This window comes from Amphiura filiformis, chromosome 3, assembly GCF_039555335.1.
Source record: "Amphiura filiformis chromosome 3, Afil_fr2py, whole genome shotgun sequence".
Classification (NCBI taxonomy): domain Eukaryota; kingdom Metazoa; phylum Echinodermata; class Ophiuroidea; order Amphilepidida; family Amphiuridae; genus Amphiura; species Amphiura filiformis.
Window position 1 is genome coordinate 69539840 of NC_092630.1, and position 22326 is coordinate 69562165.

Below are 22326 nucleotides of genomic sequence, written 5' to 3' on the forward strand. Positions count from 1 at the left end.
GTCACCATCTTTCACAGTCACCGTCTTTCGCGGTCACCACAATACATGGTTGGTTAATGGTAGTGACATTTTGTGTCTGTAAATGTTCTATTTTATCTGATTATTGATGTGCGATTATCATTTAGAAATAGAAAAGCGAGGTGGATTTGTAAGTACACACAGAGCAGAAATAGTCTTGATCTTCATTCTTCAAAAAGGACATCCCTTTTCTCCACAAAGGACATTGACCCTTTTGAGTACATAATTGATGAAAATGAGATGTTTTACCATCTCATTTACATTGTCAGTGTCCTCTTTGGAGATCAAGACTTAGAAAGTCTTGATTTCCAAAAAGAACACTAACCCTTTTGAATACACAATATTTGACATTATTGACATAATTTATTTATTGTGAACTTGACAAATAATAAATCTGGAGACTGTATGAAAAGTTGATGTAACACTATAGTTGATGCAGTTGACCGGAGTATGAGACAAAAAAAGTTGTATGCGAGTGAAAAATATGGCATACTTATTTTAGTCCGAAAGGCCCTTTCAGTGCTTTTGAAATTAATTAACTTAATTTGACCCCGTTAACGTAAACAAAAACAAAATTCCATGTTTTGTTGGGGTGCGGACGACCATATTCTTTACATCTCAAAAATTTGTTTCCCGAAATAATGTAGACCGTAAAAGGTTTTAGTCTTATAATTTTGTCAAACTGCCTAATCTATAATAGATGTTTAAATATGATTTTTGAGGCTATAGACGAATCCAACGAGCCAAGTCATGGTCAGGATTTGGTCGGACATCTTTGGGTAGCCGCTGGCACCAACCTGGTGTTTTGAGCGTCCAATTGTGCAAATAAAAGCCGCCTAACACCTAGAGAAGATGCAAGGACGAGGAGGGTTAATAAAATAATATATTATAATAGAGATAATTCCGCAGGTAATCCCATCGCATCTATTCATACATAGTCCTTTTGTTCGCAAGTACATCAATGCATACCGCGTGTAGTTAATCCGATTATTATGTATTAAGGTGTAAAACGGGTGATGGAATGCAGTTTAAAATTTCCGCCAAGGCCGAATCATTTCACATTTTGAGCGCATTGTAGCCGACGGCTACCCAACTAAAGGCTGCTAGTCAGGTGTAGGAATGCGTGAATTTAGATTCGTCTATAGGACCTACTCAAAATGTTCAACATTAAACATATCTACAGTGTTCAGATTATTTCATCCATATTCGTTATTTATTATCTGAATGGCTTCATGCTTATTCAGCCATTTTTGTACGTGTATAACAGAATATTCAGAGGCTCCATGATGTGGTGCTATCTTAGACTATCTGGAAGGAGCTTCAACATTTCTTGTTATTTCTAGCTCCATATTAGGGTAAATTGGGGGTAAATGGAACGGTGGGGTAAATGGAACGCTGAGATTACAATTTCCTCAATCAAGAATAAAATTGGGCAACATCATACCGAGTGTTCCATTTACCCCAACGCCATACATTCTGCTTTTGTTTCATACCCCAAATTTGGGTTTACTCGGTATTTGAGTGGAAGAAAATCTCAAATGTTGTCACTGACCACGAAGTGGTGCTACGGTTCAGTGAACATTACTAATTTAAGGGTATTGATTCCTAAATATTTGAATGTTATGCTGAGAGTTGTCATACAATATTGGCAATATGTTTGTTATCTACAATAACATAAATGTTTTAAACAATAAAATAGCAGATTTTAATGATGATATTATGCAAATTAATATGCTAATTAGCTAATTAATTAGTTTGGTGTTCCATTAACCCCACAACAGATCCACTTGAGGTTACCTCGTTGAAACTTCCTCCATAGCACATCCACACGGGAGTATCACTGGAGGTTGACTTGAGTGCTGGCTGGGTCTTGTCTAGTCAAAAATTAAGTTGGGGCTTCTGGCTGGTCAAACTTTTACTGTCGTCGTCGTCGTCGGGCACAGGCACAACAGGGAACCAGTTCCAAATTGCAATTGCCTTCAATGATGTCAGTGTAAGGAGTCTCATGTAAAACAAGCTGGTTTTCATGCCCCCTTCTGCTCCTGCTTGGTTTTGGCTTGAAGTATTTTGACCCATCTATAGCTAACCGGTTCATGATGATCTTCTGAAGAGTTCTTGTTCTGGTCTTGATTCTTCCCTCTTCAATTGTTTCCCAACTGAGCTGCTGTAACATCTCTGTAACACTCGATGTTCGATGAAAATCACCCATCACAAACCTTGCTGCCCTTCTCTGTACTTTCTCCAGGAGATCCTTATTCTTTACAGTGCCTGGATTCCAAGCAGCAGAAGCGTATTGAAGATGGGGTTTCACCATTGAGTTGTAAAGCTGCTCTTTGATCTTTTTGGTACAGTTGTGGAAATTCCTCATCAGGAAGTTGAGAACTCTAGTAGCCTTTCCGACTGCGTAGTGAGTCTGGACATAAGTTGTTCTGGATATGAATGCCTAAATATTGTGTGGAGGTGACTTCTTCCAGTGTAGTGCCTAGCATCTGGTAGGTTGGGTGACCAGGATCCTGTTTTCTGGAGATACGCATAACCTTGCACTTGCTGGTGTTAAATTTCAACCGTGTTCAAAATGGAACACGGTTGACTGACTTCAAATGGTTTAAATATTATGAAATTATATACTACAAATAACTAATTCATGGTAGATTTGGCTCCCTATTGATTTTTTTTTCATTTTTTTCTGTTATGTACCATAAGAAAGTGTATTTTTACGTGGTATTTTACCATATTTATAAAAAAAAACACGAAAACAAAATTATTGTTGTTATTCTTTTGTTTAGTCACAAAATATATGTTAAATAAAATATTCTGATGTCTTTTCAATGTAAATATAGCTATGAATGTAGGCTCCTTGCAAGTAATGCCCCTTGTTCCAATTACCCATCCCGGTGTTCCATTTACCCCAATTTGTAGGGGTAACTGGAACACCAAACCATGTATGTATTTGGACCGAGTACAAGAAACAAAGCATAAAATGGAAGTTTATCTGTTAAAACAAGTTGTAAAAACATTATTATCTACTTATTGAAACAAACAAAAATCATATATGGATACCCTCCCGACCACAGAAAGTGATTTATTGCTTAAGCGTTCCATTTACCCTAACGTTCACCAACTCGATGACAATAATAAGTTCCTTACCTGTTAACGTGAGAATTGTGACAAGTAATGGCGACCCTCTTCCTGAAACCAAGGACGCCATTGCCATGGTGTAGCGACGCTTTCAGCTAGGATATATAGCCGTGCGTGCGGGCTCCTTTTCTTACTTGATGATCTAATTTTCCTATTGTCCCTTGTGATAATTCCGTCATAAATCCATGTAATATTTTAATTTTTCTCTCATTCTGTATATTATGAAAGTTGTGTGTGTATGGGATGGACCCAAGGTATTGATCAGTCCAGTCATCGATGGTCCAATATATTCATCAAAAAAATCAATATCAAATAAAATCGATACCATCTCTTATAATGATACCTTTATTCAATAATAAAGTCATCTTTATACCAGCAGTTACAAGGTCAGTTTTGATAACATCTTAAAATAATGTGTTGTTTATATTGAATAATTACGGTGATGCCAACGTCGCACCTTAGGCACCCATTTGGGCTACTAAAAACCGTGCCGCTACTTGCCTTGTTATGTACCCACAAAATATTCCATAAAATTCATTAAAAATTATGTATTTTGTCATCAAATATTAATTTTCACCTATTTTGATTTTTATCTCCATTTGTTTGTACATGGAATATTCTAGAAGGCTAATGATTAAAGTGATCAAGAAATTCATATCTAGCAATATGGAGAAAGTTCTGGAGACATTTGTGCCAGTGTCTGATTGGTTTTTGTTGAAGTGATGGGCTATATTTTGAGTACTGTGTATAGACTAATGAGTCTTGATTGGCTTGTGGCGATTTCAGGCACTATTTTGGGAATTGATGTAATGCGCCATATATGGGATGGTTAAATGCTGTAATAATTTATTTTAATCTAGAATCATAAGAATATGGATATGAAATGATTAGCAGAAGCTGTATGATGTTCTAAGAGAGAACTCTATGAAATTTATGTTAGCTAGTATTGGTACAAAGTTACCATAATCATGATAATTGAAGTCTTCAAACTTCAGTTCGTGGTTCATGTGTTGGAGATAATAAAATACGCCAAAGGCAGTAGCAGTACAATAGTTCTTGATTCTCGACTCAAAGAAGCGGCAGACTGAAATATCTCCATCATCGAACTGTGGTATTTTGCCGGACTAGCATAGTCTGTCAAGTGGAGCAGAAAGCTTGCTCAGGAGATCTCCGAGAGAGGAGTTTACGGTCAACATAGAAGACCATTTGGAGAACAGTAGCATAACAGCTAGGATAGTGAAAATATAGTCATCAGGACTTTGGACTGAGATTGTGGTAAACCAGGGGTTTACCTTGGGTGGACAGGATCTCGGACATTACCGGATCTTGGATCAAGAACTGAGACCATCAAAGGAATCTCATCAGATCTTCAGCTAATCAAGATCACCAGGCTTAGATAAGTAATTGTAGTTAAAGACATCTGTGTAATATTGCTAAGTTTAATTATTGTATGATTCTGTATTGTTGATTGATTGACAGCCATATTGCACTAAATGAGTAAATAATAATTAAGTTGTTTTATACAATAAACAGTGTGTTTGTGTGTTTGCTGATGCGTGAACTCGGAAGCAGGTGATTTTGGCCTGGGTCATCTTAGTGACCATAACAAATTGGGGGCTCGTCCGGGAATCTGGGAAACACACTGTAAAAGAGACAGTTAATATTAATTTACTAAGTCTCACAGAAATAAAATAGTTCAATGCAGAAGAGTTTCTCAAAACTATAGATTGGGAGAAGTTTAATTTGGGAATTAAATTTGGGATTTGGGAAAGCCTGCTTTGTTGGAACTTGCCAAATATTTCAAGTTGAAAGTAAAGCATGGTACTAAAAGCAGGAGATTCTGTATTGTTGATTGATTGACAGCCATACTGCACTAATGAATAAATAATAATTAAGTTGTTGTATACAATAAACAGTGTGTTTGCTGATGCGTGAACTCGAAACAGGTGATTTTGGCCTGGGTCATCTAAGTGACCATAACAGCCTAAAATTGGTCTACTTGATGACTTATGAGTCTGCCAAAGTCGAAAACGCTTTCTTTGATTGTTTATACTAACCAAGAATTTCAGCTAATTCCATTGTTGGTCATTGTTGGTTAGATAACTCTTCTTAAGGGACAGTGGACAGACAAAAAAGTATGAAATCGAAGAGCGAAAACTACAAGTTGTAGTTTAAAAACAATTCAAGTCAAAAACTCATTGACTTAAGACACGTCTTATTTTGCTCTGAGCTTGTTGTCTTGTTTTGCTACTGAGTTCTATTTAAACTTGCCTTCAGTGTTTGACTTGCACTATTTTTAAACCGATACAACATGTAATTTTCGCTTTATATTTTGTTGTCTGTAGGACATGCGGCTCATAATTTGCGGATTAATGTTTGTTCAATTCATTTTAAGTTATAGGATCAAAGAGGCTGGCAATGTAAATTTACCATGCCATGAATGAGTTCAATTCGTTAGGGTAATAACAATTTATAGAATCAAAGAGGTTGGTAATGTAAGCTTACCGTGCCATGGGTATGCAGAATGAGTTCAACTCGTTATAGGATGTGCGCATATACGAACATAGTGAACACTTTCCGCCATGCACATGTACAGTCTGAGCCACATGAATAGAGAGTTCCTTTACCACACCTGTAAACACTGAGAGGAACTTATAGGCAAAGTATTAACAAATCTTGGATATAATTATCCTGATGTGCATAATTAATGATAATAATTATATTAAGCTATATAAATGGATAATCTGGTGTGTTCCAGGTATGTGTGGATGTGCATGAAAGGCTCCACTTATTTGGAAAATTGACAATTAATTAAAAGTCTAAAAATTTTGGATCAAATTTGAGATCCAATTGATGTTTCATGTTTTGAAATAAATAACAACATGAATGCTATATCACTACTAAATGTCAGCCCCAATTAATTTGGAAAATGGCCAAATAAGTAAAAGTCAACAAATTTGAGATCTATTTTGACATTTTAGATAAGCATTTCACATTTTACAAGGATTTATAAATTGACTGGACTCGGACCGGGCTCATAATTTGCGGATTAATGTTTGTTCAATTCATTTTAAGTTATAGGATCAAAGAGGCTGGCAATGTAAATTTACCATGCCATGAATGAGTTCAATTCGTTAGGGTAATAACAATTTATAGAATCAAAGAGGTTGGTAATGTAAGCTTACCGTGCCATGGGTATGCAGAATGAGTTCAACTCGTTATAGGATCAAAGAGGCTGATAAAGCCTATAAGTTTATCATGTCATGGGTCACCATGCAGAATGAGTTCAATTCGTTAGGTAATAGACTGATTTATAAGCTTACCGTACCATGGGCACCATGCAGAATGAGTCAACTTGTTAGATAATTGAATGATTTATAGGATCAAAGAGGCTCACGGTGATGTAAGTTTACCATGTCCTGGGTCACCATAGAATGAATTGACCTTTTCGGTCAATCCCATAAGCCTTTGCGAGTACATCTGTGAACTCGTCATTTGACGTCACGCCGGCTGCGGCGATGCGCACATCGTCTATCGAACATCTCGTCACTGCGAATTTCAAGTCGGCGTGACGTCACCATGTAGAATGGGTTCAATTCGTTAGGTAATAGACTGATTTATAGGATCAAAGAGGCTGTGCTTACCGTGCCATGGGTCAAGGAGCTTCAAGGTGCTAAATGAGTTCAATTCTTTAGAAGATATACTGATTTATACTAGAGCCATACGGAAAACTGACGAATTTTACGGAAGCGGAGGTAGAAAACAGAAAACAGGATTTCTAATTGGAAAATATATTCGAAATAATTGAAAAAAATGTGAATAAAATCAAAAGAAAAAAAATCATAAAATGTGTGTCTGTTGTTGTTTTCAATAAAATAAACAAGTTAGAAAAATCAATTAGCTACATATTCATACCAAAATAAATTCATTATTATGAATGAAAGTTGAGTTATGGGGATTTATATTTCCCCTATTTAATTTTGTTCTGTTTTCTTGAATTTGACGCTATTAGACATCCATGTAGAAAATTACCTGTAGAAAAAAGGTGATACCACAATTTGAGACCACTACCTACCTAGCAGTGTTCTATAGAGGGTCCATACTAACTACATATGGCAGACTTGTACCCGAGTCCAGCTTGTCCGAGTCCGAGCCGAGCCGAGTCCATTTGTATCCGAGTCCGAGCCAAGTCCGAGTCTTTTTGTGTCCGAGTCCGGACTCGAGTCCAAGTCCGGGCGTGCCGAGTCCGAGCCAAGTCCGAGTCCAACAAAAATAAGACCCAAGTCCGGACTCGAGTCCGGCTCGAGTCCGGACTCGGCGCAGTCCATGCCCGGAGGTGTGTGTGTGTGTGTGGGGGGGTCATTCAACTTTAATGTGACACTGGTATCTGCCTACTGGCATTGCATAGTAGGAGCCTATTTGTATAAAAATGGGTCATTGGTATAACAAAATGAAAAAGGGATAATTGGGTATAAAATTTTGAAAGAAGGGGGTCATTTGGTATAACATTTTTACAACAGATAGCAAGTGCCCTAAATTTTAGCCGGCCCAGGGCCATAAGCTTACATTGTGACAGCCTCCAGCCTGATGTACACACTTTATGCATGTATTACAATACTACATGTTGCATTCACCATGTTCACACTCTGACTGATACAGAAAATAAGCAGCAAACTGGAAAAACATTTCAAGAAATTGTCTTTTGAGGTGAATTTCAAGTTACCATGTTCATAGCTTTTGTTCATCATTTTAATATTCCCACCCTAATAAAGTGCACACATGAAGAACTACACTGATAATGTGACTGGTGTGAGCAGTGAACACTTTCCGCCATGCACATGTACAGTCTGAGCCACATGAATAGAGAGTTCCTTTACCACACCTGTAAACACTGAGAGGAACTTATAGGCAAAGTATTAACAAATCTTGGATATAATTATCCTGATGTGCATAATTAATGATAATAATTATATTAAGCTATATAAATGGATAATCTGGTGTGTTCCAGGGATGTGTGGATGTGCATGAAAGGCTCCACTTATTTGGAAAATTGACAATTAATTAAAAGTCTAAAAATTTTGGATCAAATTTGAGATCCAATTGATGTTTCATGTTTTGAAATAAATAACAACATGAATGCTATATCACTACTAAATGTCAGCCCCAATTAATTTGGAAAATGGCCAAATAAGTAAAGTCAACAAATTTGAGATCTATTTTGACATTTTAGATAAGCATTTCACATTTTACAAGGATTTATAAATTGACTGGACTCGGACCGGACTCGGCTTCGAGTCCGAGTCCTTGTGTCCGAGTCCGAGCCGAGCCGAGTCTTTTTGTGTCCGAGTCCGAGCCAAGTCCGAGTCCAACAAAAGTGGACTCGAGTCCGGACTCGAGTCCGAGTCCGGACTCGAACGATACATCACTGACATATGGTGTCAAACCTTGCATGTAGTGGGGGTGAACGAACTCCTTATTTAGGGCCCCTGTGTGATCTTGCTCCTGGACTATTAGTAATGTATCTTTATCAAACTTCAAAGATGCTAGCGATGTAAGTTTACCATGCCATGTCAATGTAAGTTTTACTCGGACTCATTTAACGATTTATGACGCTTTGTGACTTATCCAACAAAACGTTGCTTGGTAGACAAGCTTCTTGTGCATTCTGAGACACTTTATGAATTACACTCACATTTTTGCAATATAATATTGGTTTCGAGTGTAACATAAGTCTTCCCTTGTGTATGGTTATAATGCTAACTGAATGGTGCTGTAGAACGATGGCGTTATTGCAAAATTTAATTTGAAAACATTGGCGGCAGATTCAGCAAAATCTTTTCAGAAACGAACATAATTTTTATTATTCTGTTTTTCTAAGCAATCAAGATTTGAATTACTACACATCATCACAGTACATCACAACTTCCCAGTAAAACAATAATTGTTAAACTCGTGTCTAATAACAACCATATATATATTAAGAACGATATAAGAACTGACAGCCTAGTTACATTGGTCTTTACCTATATTATCAAGATGAACATTCTCAATAGGCTCATATTATGCATATTTTCACCAGTCGATGATCTTTTTCTGAATTCTCTTTATAGACCGAATAAAATGAATTTCCTCCTACTCTACTTTTTCCTTGTAAAGCATGAATACTTTGTGAATTGTGTTCGTTATGAACAATTCCAACTAAAAACGATGGTATTTACTCATTTTTTAGTGACGTTTCACTCTACACTAGTGGTTTCATCAGACTGGCAACTCATCACATCTGACTGCTTCCGTTTATAGGCAACAGGATGCACCGTGGAGGGCGTGATGACCCAGCAAACACAAAACGTTTTCGACATCATTCGCAAAAGGTTATAAAAGGTTGTCAGAAAACGTTTAAATGTCGGGTTATATAAAGGGTATATTAAGAGTATAAAACGTTTTCATAACCTTAAAAACATTTTTGATAATCTACTGCTCAGCAAACAAAAATGTTTTACAGAACACATTTAAATGTCGGGTTATATAAAGGGTATAAAAACGTTTTAATAACATTCCAAAAACATTCTTGAAAACTTGATACAAAACATTCCAAACAGAATGTTATTTTGGGATTGAAAAAATATTTTGCGAAAAATGTTTGCCTAAAATATTTTCAATAACGTTTTAAAAACGTTTTCACGACCTTTATATAACCCGACATTTAAATGTTATTAAAAGGTTTTGAAAAAAACATTCTAAGAACATTTTTGTGTTTGCTGGGTTCAAATATTTTAACATAATGTTATTTAAATATTGACAAAATATTTAGCAAACACGTTTGCAAAAAATAGTTTACAATAACATTTTTTGAAAACATTTAAAAATATTGTTGTAGTGTGTTTTCATACAAAACGTTTTAAAACGTTATCATGACCTTTATATAACCCGACATTTTAATGTTATTAAAACGTTTTTACCAAAACCAAAAGCCAAAATATAACTTTTTTAAAACGTTTTTAAAACGTTTTTGTGTTTGCTGGGGAGTTGGTCAAAGATGTTGTTGAGTGCGTACTTAGGCCTACTCGTCCTTGTTTAGGACATGATCCTTTTCGGCGGATTCAAATGGCTTCTTTCAGCCACCTGGTGGTCTTGTCGGCTTCACGATCAATACCTTTAGAGTCCTCACAATTGATGGAGTGATTTGTAGAGGCCGCGTGATCAGTAATGGCAGATTTGTGAATGTATGTGATAGAAGATTTGTGATTTGCTCGTGTAAGTGGTCTTGATTCAAATTTCTCCACCTCTTTTTGGCGCTCTTTGAGTCGGTTACCAAAGGGACGGCCCGTTTCACCAATGTAGGAACTGGAGAATGTCACCGCAGGGAATCTCATAAATGGCTTTCGCTTTTTGTTGAGGGAGAAGTTTATTCTTTGGATGAACGAGCATACTGCGCATGGTACGAATTGGCTTCAGGGCCGTAAAAAACCCGTGTTTTTTAAACACCTGGGAGATTCGCTCAGAAACGCCCTCTTATAGGGAACCACAACCATGCCTTTTGTTTTTTCACTGTTATCTTTTCGTTATGAGGAAAGTTTTGTCTTAGGAGTGGATCTGTCTTTTTTTACTTTCTTGATTGACCAATCCGGGTAACCGCACGTGGTCAACGCTTCGCGCATGTTGTCCTCCTCTTTTTGTCTTGCGGAATATCTAAAAGACACAGTCCTTACAGAAGACGAGATCCTTAATTCGCACGATGTGGTGGCGCTCTTTACCAGTACCCCTATCGATCTCACTCTTCATGTTCTTCGTGAATAAAAGCGAAGATAAAGACCTCAAAAATAGAACACTCCTCGCCACTAATGACATCCTAGAACTTACCAAAATTTGTCTTGCCACGGTTGACTACTTTAGCTACTCGGGTGATATTTACCGCCAACGGTTCGATATGGCTATGGGCAGTCTTCTCAGCCCCCTCGCGTGTAATATAAACATGGAGTGGATGGAACAGAAAGCTATTTCCACGGCCCCGGTAGCCTGCCGCCTGCATCTCTGAAAAAGATATGTAGATGACGTGTTGGAAATAGTACGCAAAATAGAAGTAGACAACCTAACAGAACACAGCGTCAAGTTTACTTACGAGCAAGAGCAAGAAGGTTCGATTCCCTTCCTCGACACCCTAATCACCAGAAAACCGGATGGATCAGTGAAACTCTGCATCTACCGAAAGAAAGCGCACACTGGCCAATATCTTCAGTTTTCCTCCCACCTCCTCTTCAGGGGCGTAGCCAGCTTTTTTTTTTTTTGGTCAGGGGGGGCAAAATAAAATTTTTGGGGCACAGACGAAAAAAATTACAGTTGCATCATACAATACATAGAGACAAAAGGCTTTATTGGGACGATGTGCGCGCGTAGCGCGCAAAAAATTAGTATTTGACACTATTTTCGCCCATTATCAGGATGGAAAGGGCTTAATCTTTGCAATATGCGCGCGAAGCGCGGAAAAATTGTATATTTTTGGGCTGAATTTCGGTAGAAAAGGGCTCCTTGCCCCTTTTCTTTTCCTTTGCCCTTCTGATTTTCCCTTTTATTTTTTGTCAGAGGGGCACTTTTTTCTTTCATATTTTGTCAGGGGGGCACTCTGCCCCCCTGCCCCCCCCGCTGGCTACGCTACTGCTCCTCTTACATTAGTTGTTAGAACGCTGCTAGACAGGAGTGACGCGTTAGTAACCGAGGAAGCGGACAGACAAAAAGAGGAGGGTAACATCCGCGAAGCGTTAACCACGTGCGGTTACCCGAATTAGTCAATCAAGAATCTGAGCGATTCTCCCGGTTTTTATTTTTAAACACGGGTTTTCTACAGCCATGAAGCCACTCCCAGGCCACTCCGTACCATCCGCAATATGCTCGTTCATCCAAAGGATAAACTTCTCCCTCAACAAAAAGCGGAAGCCATTTATAAGATCCCCTGCGGTAACTGCTACAGTTCCTACATTGGTGAAACGGGCCGTCCCTTTGGTATCCGACTCAAAGAGCACCAAAACAGGTGGAGAAATTTGAATCAAGACCTTTTACACGAGCAAAATGCAAATTTTCTGTCATAGAGTGACATCTGCCATCACTGATCACGTCGCCTCTACAAATCACTCCATCAATTGCACAATGTGATCAATTGGGAGGACTCTAAAGTTATTGATCGTGAAACCGACAAGACCACTTTAAGTGGCTCCTAGAAGCCATTTGGATCCGTAGAAAAGGACATGACACTCTAAACAAAGACGAGGGGGTCTACGCACTCAACAACATCTCTGACTAACTCATCACGCCCTCTGTGGTGCATCCTGTTGCCTATAAAAGGTCAGATGTGTTGAGTTGCCAGTCTGATGAAACCACTAGTGTAATGGTGAAACGTCACCAAAATGTAAGTAAATCACCATCGTTTTTAGTTGGAATTGTTCATAACGAACACAATTCACAGTTTAAATTAACATTCCTAATGAACTTGTTCATTATTATGAATACTAATTATAAATCCAAGAAGTTCTATAATTAACACCGGTAGTTACATTATGCTTTGTTGCCAATTTCGTTCATTTTGTACGCATCAGAAGCACATGCTTGACTCACAGAGTGTATCTGTGATTGCATTGTTTGATTGATGGTAACCGTCTTGACTTTTCTTAGGTTGAATGCCTCAAAGAAAGCTCTTCTGTACCTGGCATTAGTCAGACTGTAGATCAGCGGGTTAACCGCCGAATTGACTAACCAAGTTACGCGTCCAATCCACTGAAGTAAGGTGTAGACATCCCATGACAGGAATGTGTTTCCTCCAAACCGACTTATTAGAGTTTGTACGTTGATAATTTTATATGGCAGTAAACAAAGAAAGAATATGACCGTATTAGTAATAACCATTCGAAGTACTGCATTTCTGACATCGTTGCTTACGTTTGATTCGCCGATGTCCCGTCGGCTTACTTTAAGTACTATCAAAGTATACATGACAGTACTCACAAATAAAGCGATATAGAACTGGGCGGTATCGAATATGAAGATGGTCTTGCTGCAAAAAGTGCAATATTTCATGCACCAATACACGACAATAGGACCATCTCCGGCTGCAAAATCTTTTGGTAGGACGAAGCACCTTTGTCGAGTTGAGGTCGGTGAATTGGCAAAACCTGCCAATAGAAATGATAACAACCATGTCACAAAAACTAATGTTATAGCCCTTCGTTTTCCATTAAACATGCGGTGACGTAATGGATGGCAAATTGCAAAGTATCTTTCTATTGAAACAAGTGTTACTAAGAACACGGAGCAGTATGTAGTCATATAAGTGAAGTAGTATGGCAACATACAAGCCGCTGGATTCTTCCAAGGAAGGCCAGCGTTAATTGGCGAAATTGCCGCATACATCCAAAGATGTCTAACCGAAAAGATGATCAGGATACACGCATCCGCCACTGCAAGATTTCCTAGGTAAAAGTTAGTCACATTGCGCATTGAGCTTACGCGATAAATGACATATAAGAAGGCAAGGTTGTTAAATATGCCAAATAAGGAAACAAGCGGTATTCCTATGGTAATAAAGATGGTATCGCCTTTACTGTGTGTGACACCAAGGGCTTCTTCATGTGTCAGGTAGACGGTGTTATTTGCAGTGCAACTCTCAGCCATGATTGTCTCACGAGGTTAAATGTTAAAGTCTTGATTGAAGTGAATTGAAGTCTATTTTCGCCGAGTTTGGGGTTTTATATGACCATAATATTTGCTTATTTAATATTCAATGAATAAAAAAGATCAATAAATGGTCAGGAAGTTAATAACTATTCCACTTTTAGCTATATTTGAAACGTTGAAAAGACGACGATTTATAATCAACAATGCTTGTTTGTGTTGAAATTAAAATTTTAATTATGTACAGCATTTCACCAAAAAAGTGTACCTGCATGACAACACCTTATCAAAACAGATCGACCGATTTTATTAACTTTCGATGTAAAAGCGACGACCTTCCGGTGCAAATGTTGTTGCAAAAGCGACCTTGTTGTTTGGAGTGTTATTGTCGTTTGGTTTAATTAACATGGTTAATATTTTTCTGGTTTTATAATGAAAGACCTTCCAGTAGCAGCAGCTAAAACAGATTGGCGAACTCTCTCCTCCGTTTAGCTCTTGTGTGAAAATGTTAGTGTAGGGAATCAATCAATGTTTGATAGTGGAGTTTGTGCAACACGATCTAACCTCATGCCCGGGACCTCATGCAATATGTTTGCGTTGTTCCTACTGAATGGCGAGATGTAATGGGTACAAGTGATAAACAATTCTAAATACTATACTTTTGAAATGAGACTTGTATGAATAAATAACGTATAGAGGCGTGTCACCTTCAGGCCGGGCATTCAGGACAATAGAGAGATTGCGAAGAGGCGTTCACTGCTAACGCCATAACGGGTTCACTGCTTAAGGCCCTTCGAAGATCTCTTGATAGGGACATCAGAAAATCGTACTGGCAATATATCAGTAATGTTGTTGGAAATAGTTTGGAGGAAAATGACACTAAACCTTTCTGGCGCTTCATTTAGGAAAAAACCCAGTGGATTAGCCACTGGTAATGGGATCAAATAGCATCTACAGCAGAAGAGAAAGTAAATGTTCTGAATCGCCAATTCCAATTAGGTTTCACTGAGGAAAATCTGCAAAACATTCCAAAGATGGGAAAGTCAAATATTCCATCAATGCCCTGCATCAATGTCACCACTCCTGGTGTCAAGAAGCTTCTTGATGAGATCAAAGTCAACAAAGCTGCAGGCCCGGATGGCCTTCCTGCAATGGTCTTTAAGGAATGCTTCTCTGCAATCGCCCCCCGTCTTACAAAAACTTTTTCAGAAATCACTGGAAACTGGAGATCTCCCAAGAAACTGGCTTGAAGCAATGTGACGCCGTTGTTTAAAAAGGGTGACCGCTCATCTCGGTCGAATTATAGACCCGTTTCTCTGACTGCAATCGCTTGTAAGTTACTTGAACATATTGTGTTCCACCACGTTATGGCCCACTTAGAAAAGCATCAAGTTTTGACTGACCATCAGCATGGTTTTAGAAAGGGTCGTTCTTGTGAAACTCAATGAGCACTTACTGTTGAAGACTTGGCTAAGTCCCTTCCTAGGTCTTTGGTATAAAGCTTTTGACGTAGTGCCACATCAGCGATTGCTAAATAAGATCCATCACTATGGAATTAGAGGTCATCTTCACGAATGGCTATCATCCTTCTTGACCATGTTGACATCTAGATTTCAACGTGTTGTTCTTTATGGAAGTGCATCTGAACGCATCAAAGTAAATTCGGGCGTTCCGCAAGTCTCCTTTCACCCTTATTAAATCCACCACCAAGAAGGACAAATACAAATACTCCCTTATACTAGGGGTAGGTTAAACAGCCTTTTAAAAAGTGTGATGTTTCAAATTTCTTAGGGAACCAGTTATTTGATGCGGTATGATCTCTTGAGCAATTTGACACCTTTTTCATCCAAATCGGCCAAAAAATGAGAAGGTGCCGGCCAAAAATATATATTTGGATAGTGGGTCTGTTGGGGGTCTGAAAATCAATATTTTCATCAACAATCATTATTTTATGCCTAATTCTGTTAAAGTTGGTGTTGGTTTGCAGGTAATTGATGTCTAGAATTTCATTTTTGAGAGTTGCATAAAAATTAGAGTTGTCGTTTTCTTAAAATGACCGTTTTACGTCTAAATAAGGATGTGAGGGCGCTTTGCATAAAACATGCACACGTTCTTTTCACATGAAATTTTAATGATGTCAGTATGAAGATAATCACATGTGGCACATCCTCAAGAAATTTGGGCATTATATTTCTTTTCGTTTGACCGTGGCACCATTTTTCGTATTCTCAGGAAGCCTTCCATTGAAACGTACACATTTTAAAGTGCAGTGACCCCTGTACAGTTGAATGGCAGCGTTTTATGAAATATTCAAATGGCTGCCAAAATCAAACCGTACTATGTAAATTGCTCAAATATCTTGAGCAGGTACTACCTGTGATTATCTTATACATACACCATTGAAATTTCCGTTTTAAAGATCGTTTGCAAGTTAAATGCGAAGCGCCCTCACATCCTTATTTGGACGTAAAATGGCTATTTTAAGAAAACGACAACTCCCATTTTATGCAACTTTCAAAAATGTATCAGGCATATAATAATGATTGTTGATGAAAATATTGATTTTCAGACCCCCAACAGACCCCCTGTCCAAATAATTGTTTTGGCACCTTCTCTCATTTTTTGGCCGATTTGGCTAAAAAAAAGGTGTCAAAATGCTCAGGAGATCATACTGCATCAAATAAGCTGGTTCCCTAAGAAATTTAAAGCATCATCATTCTTTAACCCACCACTACTTATAGACGAATCCAAATACACGCATTCCTCCTACACCTGACTAGCAGCCTTTAGTTGGGTAGCCGTCGGCTACAATGACTCAAAATGTGAAATGATTCGGCCTTGGCGGAAATTTTAAACTGCATTCCATCACCCGTTTTACACCTTCCGCGAAAACACAGGTAGACAAAAAGAATAACACAATACAGTTCCTTCGACAAAACACACAGCATGGTCTATTCGTTGTTGAAGTGACATAATAATCGGATTAACTATACGCGGTATCTATGCATTGATGTACTTGCGAACAAAAGGACTATGTATATGAATAGATGCGACGGGATTACCTGCGGAATTATCTCAATTATATATATTATTAGCTATTATTCTATTAACCCTCCTCGTCCCATGATGCAGTCATGTCTACAGCAGAATTCATCTCGACCTTTGCAGGACTTAAACCCCATTAAAAGCTATTAAACCAAGATAACACTCATTGAAGCAGCTCAACTGATTAAATCAGATCTTCTCTGGTTGTGCACAAGTGTCTGTTTTCAATGTGCGACATCGCAATAAAGCTGATATTATAGCTTCAGTTGGGTAACCGATTATAAAGGAAACGAAAGGAAACAATGGTATGTGTAGCATTGTTCACGAAATGAGACAAAGACCTGCTTTTGTTAACCAGCATTCTTCAAAATGAGCAACATAATGATTGTTGACTTAACACGGTTTGGAAATAATTTCTTCATATTTTTGGTGTTATCTGTCGTTTACATATCCTTCCTAAAACACAAAAGTGCGACCCTCTCCAAACATCTAAATTAGCTAAAAATTTAGGACATGTTACAAAACTATATTTTCTAGAACCTATTTAGAATAGTTAAAATGTAGCTTTTACCGTTTTTTTGTGGCATCCTTCAGAAGTGAGCGGTCCGATACCAATATTTTCGGTCAAATCTCCATTCAATTAACACGGGGAGTTGGCTAGCTATGCCTTGCCCTCACTCATATTTTACAAAAGTGCGACCATTTCTGAACATCTAACCTAGCTGTAATTTTAGGTCATGTTAGAGAAATATATTTGCTAGAAGTTTTGGAGAATAAATAAAATATTGGCTGGTTATTTTTCACACAGTGATGTTAACTAGGCAAGTGCCCATTCTTCCAACGTACATCATTTTTAGCGGTCACGCGTCAATGGTGAGAGCACTGTGTATTGTGTATGGAAAACGGACAGTAACTGCAGTATGCTTGCATCTTCTCTAGGTGTTAGGCGGCTTTTATTTGCATAATCGGACGCTCAAAACACCAGGTTGGTGCTAGCGGCTACCCAAAGATGTCCGACCAAATCCTGACCATGACTTGGCTACTTGGATTCGTCTATACCAAGAATAACACCAGAATGGAATATTCTACCTGTTTGTACCAAAGAAGCGCCCTCACTTAAAATATTCAAAGGTCATCTCAAAGACATGAGCATAACTACGCTTGGTAGGGACTCCCATTACGACTAGCTGCTGCTGTGAATACGTCCCTCTGCGTTTTAGCCTATGGAGTCGGTTGCAGAGTAACTAACCAGAACCAGAACCCAGGGGCGGATTTAGGGGGGCGCAGCTGGCGCGCGCCCCCTCTATTTTTTGACTAGCAAAAGGCGCCGGCCTAACTTAAAAATACAAAATATGAAAGAAATTTTAAAAAATGAACAAATTCGGCCATGAACAGCAAACAATGGGCCAAAACCGTTGAGTTTTCGTCATCGACCAAAAGGCGCCCCCTCTATCAAAATTCCTGGAACCGCCCCTGGAACCATACGGTTTACGTATTACGACATTGTGCAGTGGAACGTCATTGTGCCGTTCGCATCCCAGCTAGTCTCCTATACAGCCAGTTTGTGTCCTACACAGCCAGTTTGTGTCTGTCCTAACCGCTCGTCGCTCCTATAGTATGTTCGTGACAGCCGCATACAGTCTGGACGGAGACCAGACTCAAAAACAACTGCAATAAGCTGCGACAAATAATTATATCTAACGATATACAGCCTGCCGGTTGCTAGGGCCATTCCCTACTGTTTCTTTTTTTAATTTTAAACGACAAGCGCCTATAATGACGGTTATAAGATGTCAACAAGACCAAGGACGATTTTTTAAAAATATCATATCTGGCTTAATTTTCAACGAATTTCTTCAATTTTTCAGATTAGATTTGGCTTCACATGGGTGTACAGTGGATTTCGCTGAACAGTAATTTTCGCAGGGTATACATCGGCTGTCAAGAACATTGCAACAGACTTATGATTATTTAAAAGCGTCATTATATATATTTTGCACAGTTTATGCTTGCATTTTCCTAGAGTTATATCATATATAATCAAATTGTCATTTAGGCAAAGAGTATTTTGATGGCATGAGTCAATAAAAACACAGACGTTAGAAACGCTGTGTTCGAATTGTGATTATCAATTCGGTGATATTTTTCTCTGCTGATTTCCGGTTCAAATGATTTATTTAGACGAAATCAACGCAACTTCCGTTGGTGACTACATTTTGTCAGCGTATCAATTTCATTTGATCCGTTGGTTCGGACGAGTTGCTTCGTTATCAGCCAACACCTGGTTTACAGCCTGACTAACGCTAGAATACAGACGAGCTTTCTTTGAGGCGTTCAACTTTAAAAGTAAGCCAAAAAATCAGTATTCAGTTGATGACAGTGAGTCGATAAAACAATTCAGAATTTGACCCCAATAAGCTTGAAAGTACCAATGCATTATAACAAGGCAGTGAGTGAGTGAATTAACTTAGAAACACGCACACTTTGTGATTATTATTTTGTCTGACTGCAATCAGACGGAAAGACTGTAAAACCCAGTGGCATTACATGAATACAAAAATCAGCATGATCGGTAAAAGTAGTGATACTAATGTACTTGTATAAAGTCACATGTTTTACGTACTACTCAAACGATTATTCCAAGAAAAAAATCCATGACCCGGATTTGAACCAGGGTCCCATATTAATCTAGCAACGTGCTAACTAACCGATCTATCAAGGAAGCCAGTGGTATCGGGGCGTATTAGTATACTATGGAAAACAGCTTCTCAGATGTTTCGCAGATCTGCAGATTTGATACTGAATCACACATTGCAAATATTTTCATGTATCTAGAGCTTGAAATCAGTAGGCAAGGGGCGGTCTACATGTCTCATTCTTAGGTACTTTGTCCTGAAGAAGTCAAAGCTACTCCTGACGAAAGCTTGGCAGATCTAAACTTGTCCGACGGCGAACCCGCTAAAATCTTACTTATTAAATTATTTCACTTCCGCAATTAAAGATGAAATTTTAATTTAAACCAACAAATAAGTTGGCAAACCCAAACAAAAGGGTAAGCATTGCCTTAAACAATGTATAGAAATTAAAAGTAACAGTCTCTGGTGTAGTAATATCAGGTCCTTTGTTTTGAAAAGAAACAATTATTTCAACAGCAAGACGTTTTTTATTTTGGAAGCTACTATTTTTTCCAAGTCTTATATTAGAATGACGTTTTTACATAACTGTCTATGTGGAATGACAATAATCATGAAACGAAAAAAATGTCTTCATTAAAACTTTTCAAATTAAAAAGGAAAAACATACAATGAATGTTTTATAGTATTTGAATTTTCTCTAAATAATAACAATTTCGACGTGTTTGCACAATATGACCATATAAATCCAATCATGTAAGTGCAGCTACCGTTACTGGAAACTTAACATATAATATTCAACAACCCCATAGAGGTAACCAGGCAAGTCTGATTTGTGGAGAAAAACCTAAAAACTTGAGAAGTATGGCCGATGGTTGTGAAATGGATAACACTTTCAATTTAACCTACGAAGAAACAATGCATAACTCCTACAGTCGAGGCGATAGGATCTTTGTAACCATTGGAATACCAAGTGTCGCATTCTTTGGGCTATTAAATAATTTCGCTTTCTTGTTCGTTCTTCTTCGTGTTAAAACGATGCGTACTTTAACAAATTTTTACTTAGGAAATCTTGCTGTAGCGGACTCATGTTATCTTATAATTATGACGATAAGACATCTGTGGAAGTACATTGTTCTTTCACCCATTAGAAAAGGTTCGCCATGGAAGAACCCAGTTGGATGCTTTCTGCCAACTTATGTCACATATGCGGTTTACTTTTGCTCTGTGTTCTTGGTAACTCTTATTGCAGCTGAGAGATACTTTGCGATATGTCACACATTACGACACCGCGCTTTAAATACAAAGTCAAGAGCTGTTGCACTGATCATTATAGCATGGATTCTGTCCTTTGGATTGGCGGGTTTCAGAAATACACCAAGTTTAACAGAGCAACGTTGTTATGTATTACCAGATGAGTTACCTCGGAAAGGTCTTATTGTAGCTTATCAGTGTACCTCATATGTAGATTGTGTAGATATACAGTATATTGCATAGATTTTGCACAGTTTATCATTGCATTTTCCTTGAGTTCTATCATGTATATTCAAATTGTAATTCGGTCAGGAAAAGAGATATTGGTAGCATGAGTACCAATAACAACACAGACGTCAGAATTACTGTACAGGGTGTATCAAAATGATTGGTACCCATCAATTTTGATGTTTATTGAAAGGCCTGACTCTTCCAAATACAACACTGGATGCCCTTGAAATGTCCAGAATGTATAATTTATGACTTGTTTTAAAATTAATCTGCAAATTATATGGATCTTATGTTGAATTTTAATGTGTCAGGCTCATCCATTATCAATGAAAACTGATGGGTACCAATCATTTTGATACAGCTTGTAGTGCGAATGGTGATCATCAATTCTATGATATTCTTTCTATGTTCCTCTCCTTATCAAATTATTAATTTGGAGTCTCTCTACGTTACATTTGGGGTGACTACATCTTGTCGGTTGATCTATTTCATTCGATCAGTTGGATTGGACGAGTTACTTCGTTAGTCAACGGCGCTAATAACCCAGTCGTGTATAGCTTGACTAACTCTAGGTATAGACATATGCGTTCTTTGAGGAAAACATTGCCAACCACAAATCTCAGTCAAAGTTGACTACGGTGAGTCAATTTACAACTCCCAATTTGACTCAAACAAAGGTTCTGATGCATTGTAACAGCCAAGGAACGAATTACCTAAGCAACATACAAACTCGATATCTTATTCAGTGTGATTAAAAAAAAGTATAGCTTCTTTAAAATAAAGTGAGTTTGTAAAGAAGTAGATAAAAACAATGTAATATTGTGTGATTTACGTTAGCTTAGAGAATGCTATAGTCGATGATGAACGCATTCAGTTGAACTCGACATTATAAAATTGCTTATCACAAGTAAAGTAAAGTGATAATAAATTGCCATGAAGCGATTACGTTTCCGTCAGTCACACATGGCTAGTTTGGTGTGAATTGGAAAACAGGCTGTGCAGTAGCACTTTGTCTACTTCGATATAAATACATTCGTAAACAAATCTTTTACTGCATGGTAATGAACAAAACTAGATTTCTTGTTTTGCAATAGTAGTTCTATTTAGGGTAAGAAATTTGCTAATGTTTTTATACGTGACTCTATCGAGTTCTATCACAAAAGTGCGGAGGCGAATTAGCCGAAACTAGTGGTGCAACTATCCTGAAAGTTCTACCACATCCCTGGGAAAGCCTACAATACAGACAAGACAAACATACACATCCCATATCCGTCCAAACTGCTGTGAAAACTATTAAAATCTCGTTAACCTTTCCAATACATAAAATTATCGGATGTTGTGTCTGTTG

At 38.0% G+C, this 22326-nt stretch overlaps 2 protein-coding genes across 2 annotated transcripts in view; both read right to left on the reverse strand.

Moving 5' to 3' along the window:
• The window catches only part of LOC140147463 (fibrocystin-L-like), a 63689-nt gene extending 60199 nt beyond the window's left edge, over positions 1 to 3490 (reverse strand). The window contains exon 1 of the mRNA XM_072169241.1: positions 3166 to 3490. Coding sequence (XP_072025342.1) covers positions 3166 to 3232 — 67 coding nt within the window. The 5' untranslated portion in view covers positions 3233 to 3490. The remainder of the gene's footprint in view (positions 1 to 3165) is intronic.
• A 9212-nt stretch (positions 3491 to 12702) lies between these two features.
• On the reverse strand, positions 12703 to 13815 carry LOC140147464 (growth hormone secretagogue receptor type 1-like). Its single transcript, XM_072169242.1, has one exon. It carries the CDS (start codon positions 13813 to 13815, stop codon positions 12703 to 12705), a length of 1113 nt encoding a protein of 370 aa, XP_072025343.1.
• Between the last annotated feature and the right edge of the window lie 8511 nt (positions 13816 to 22326).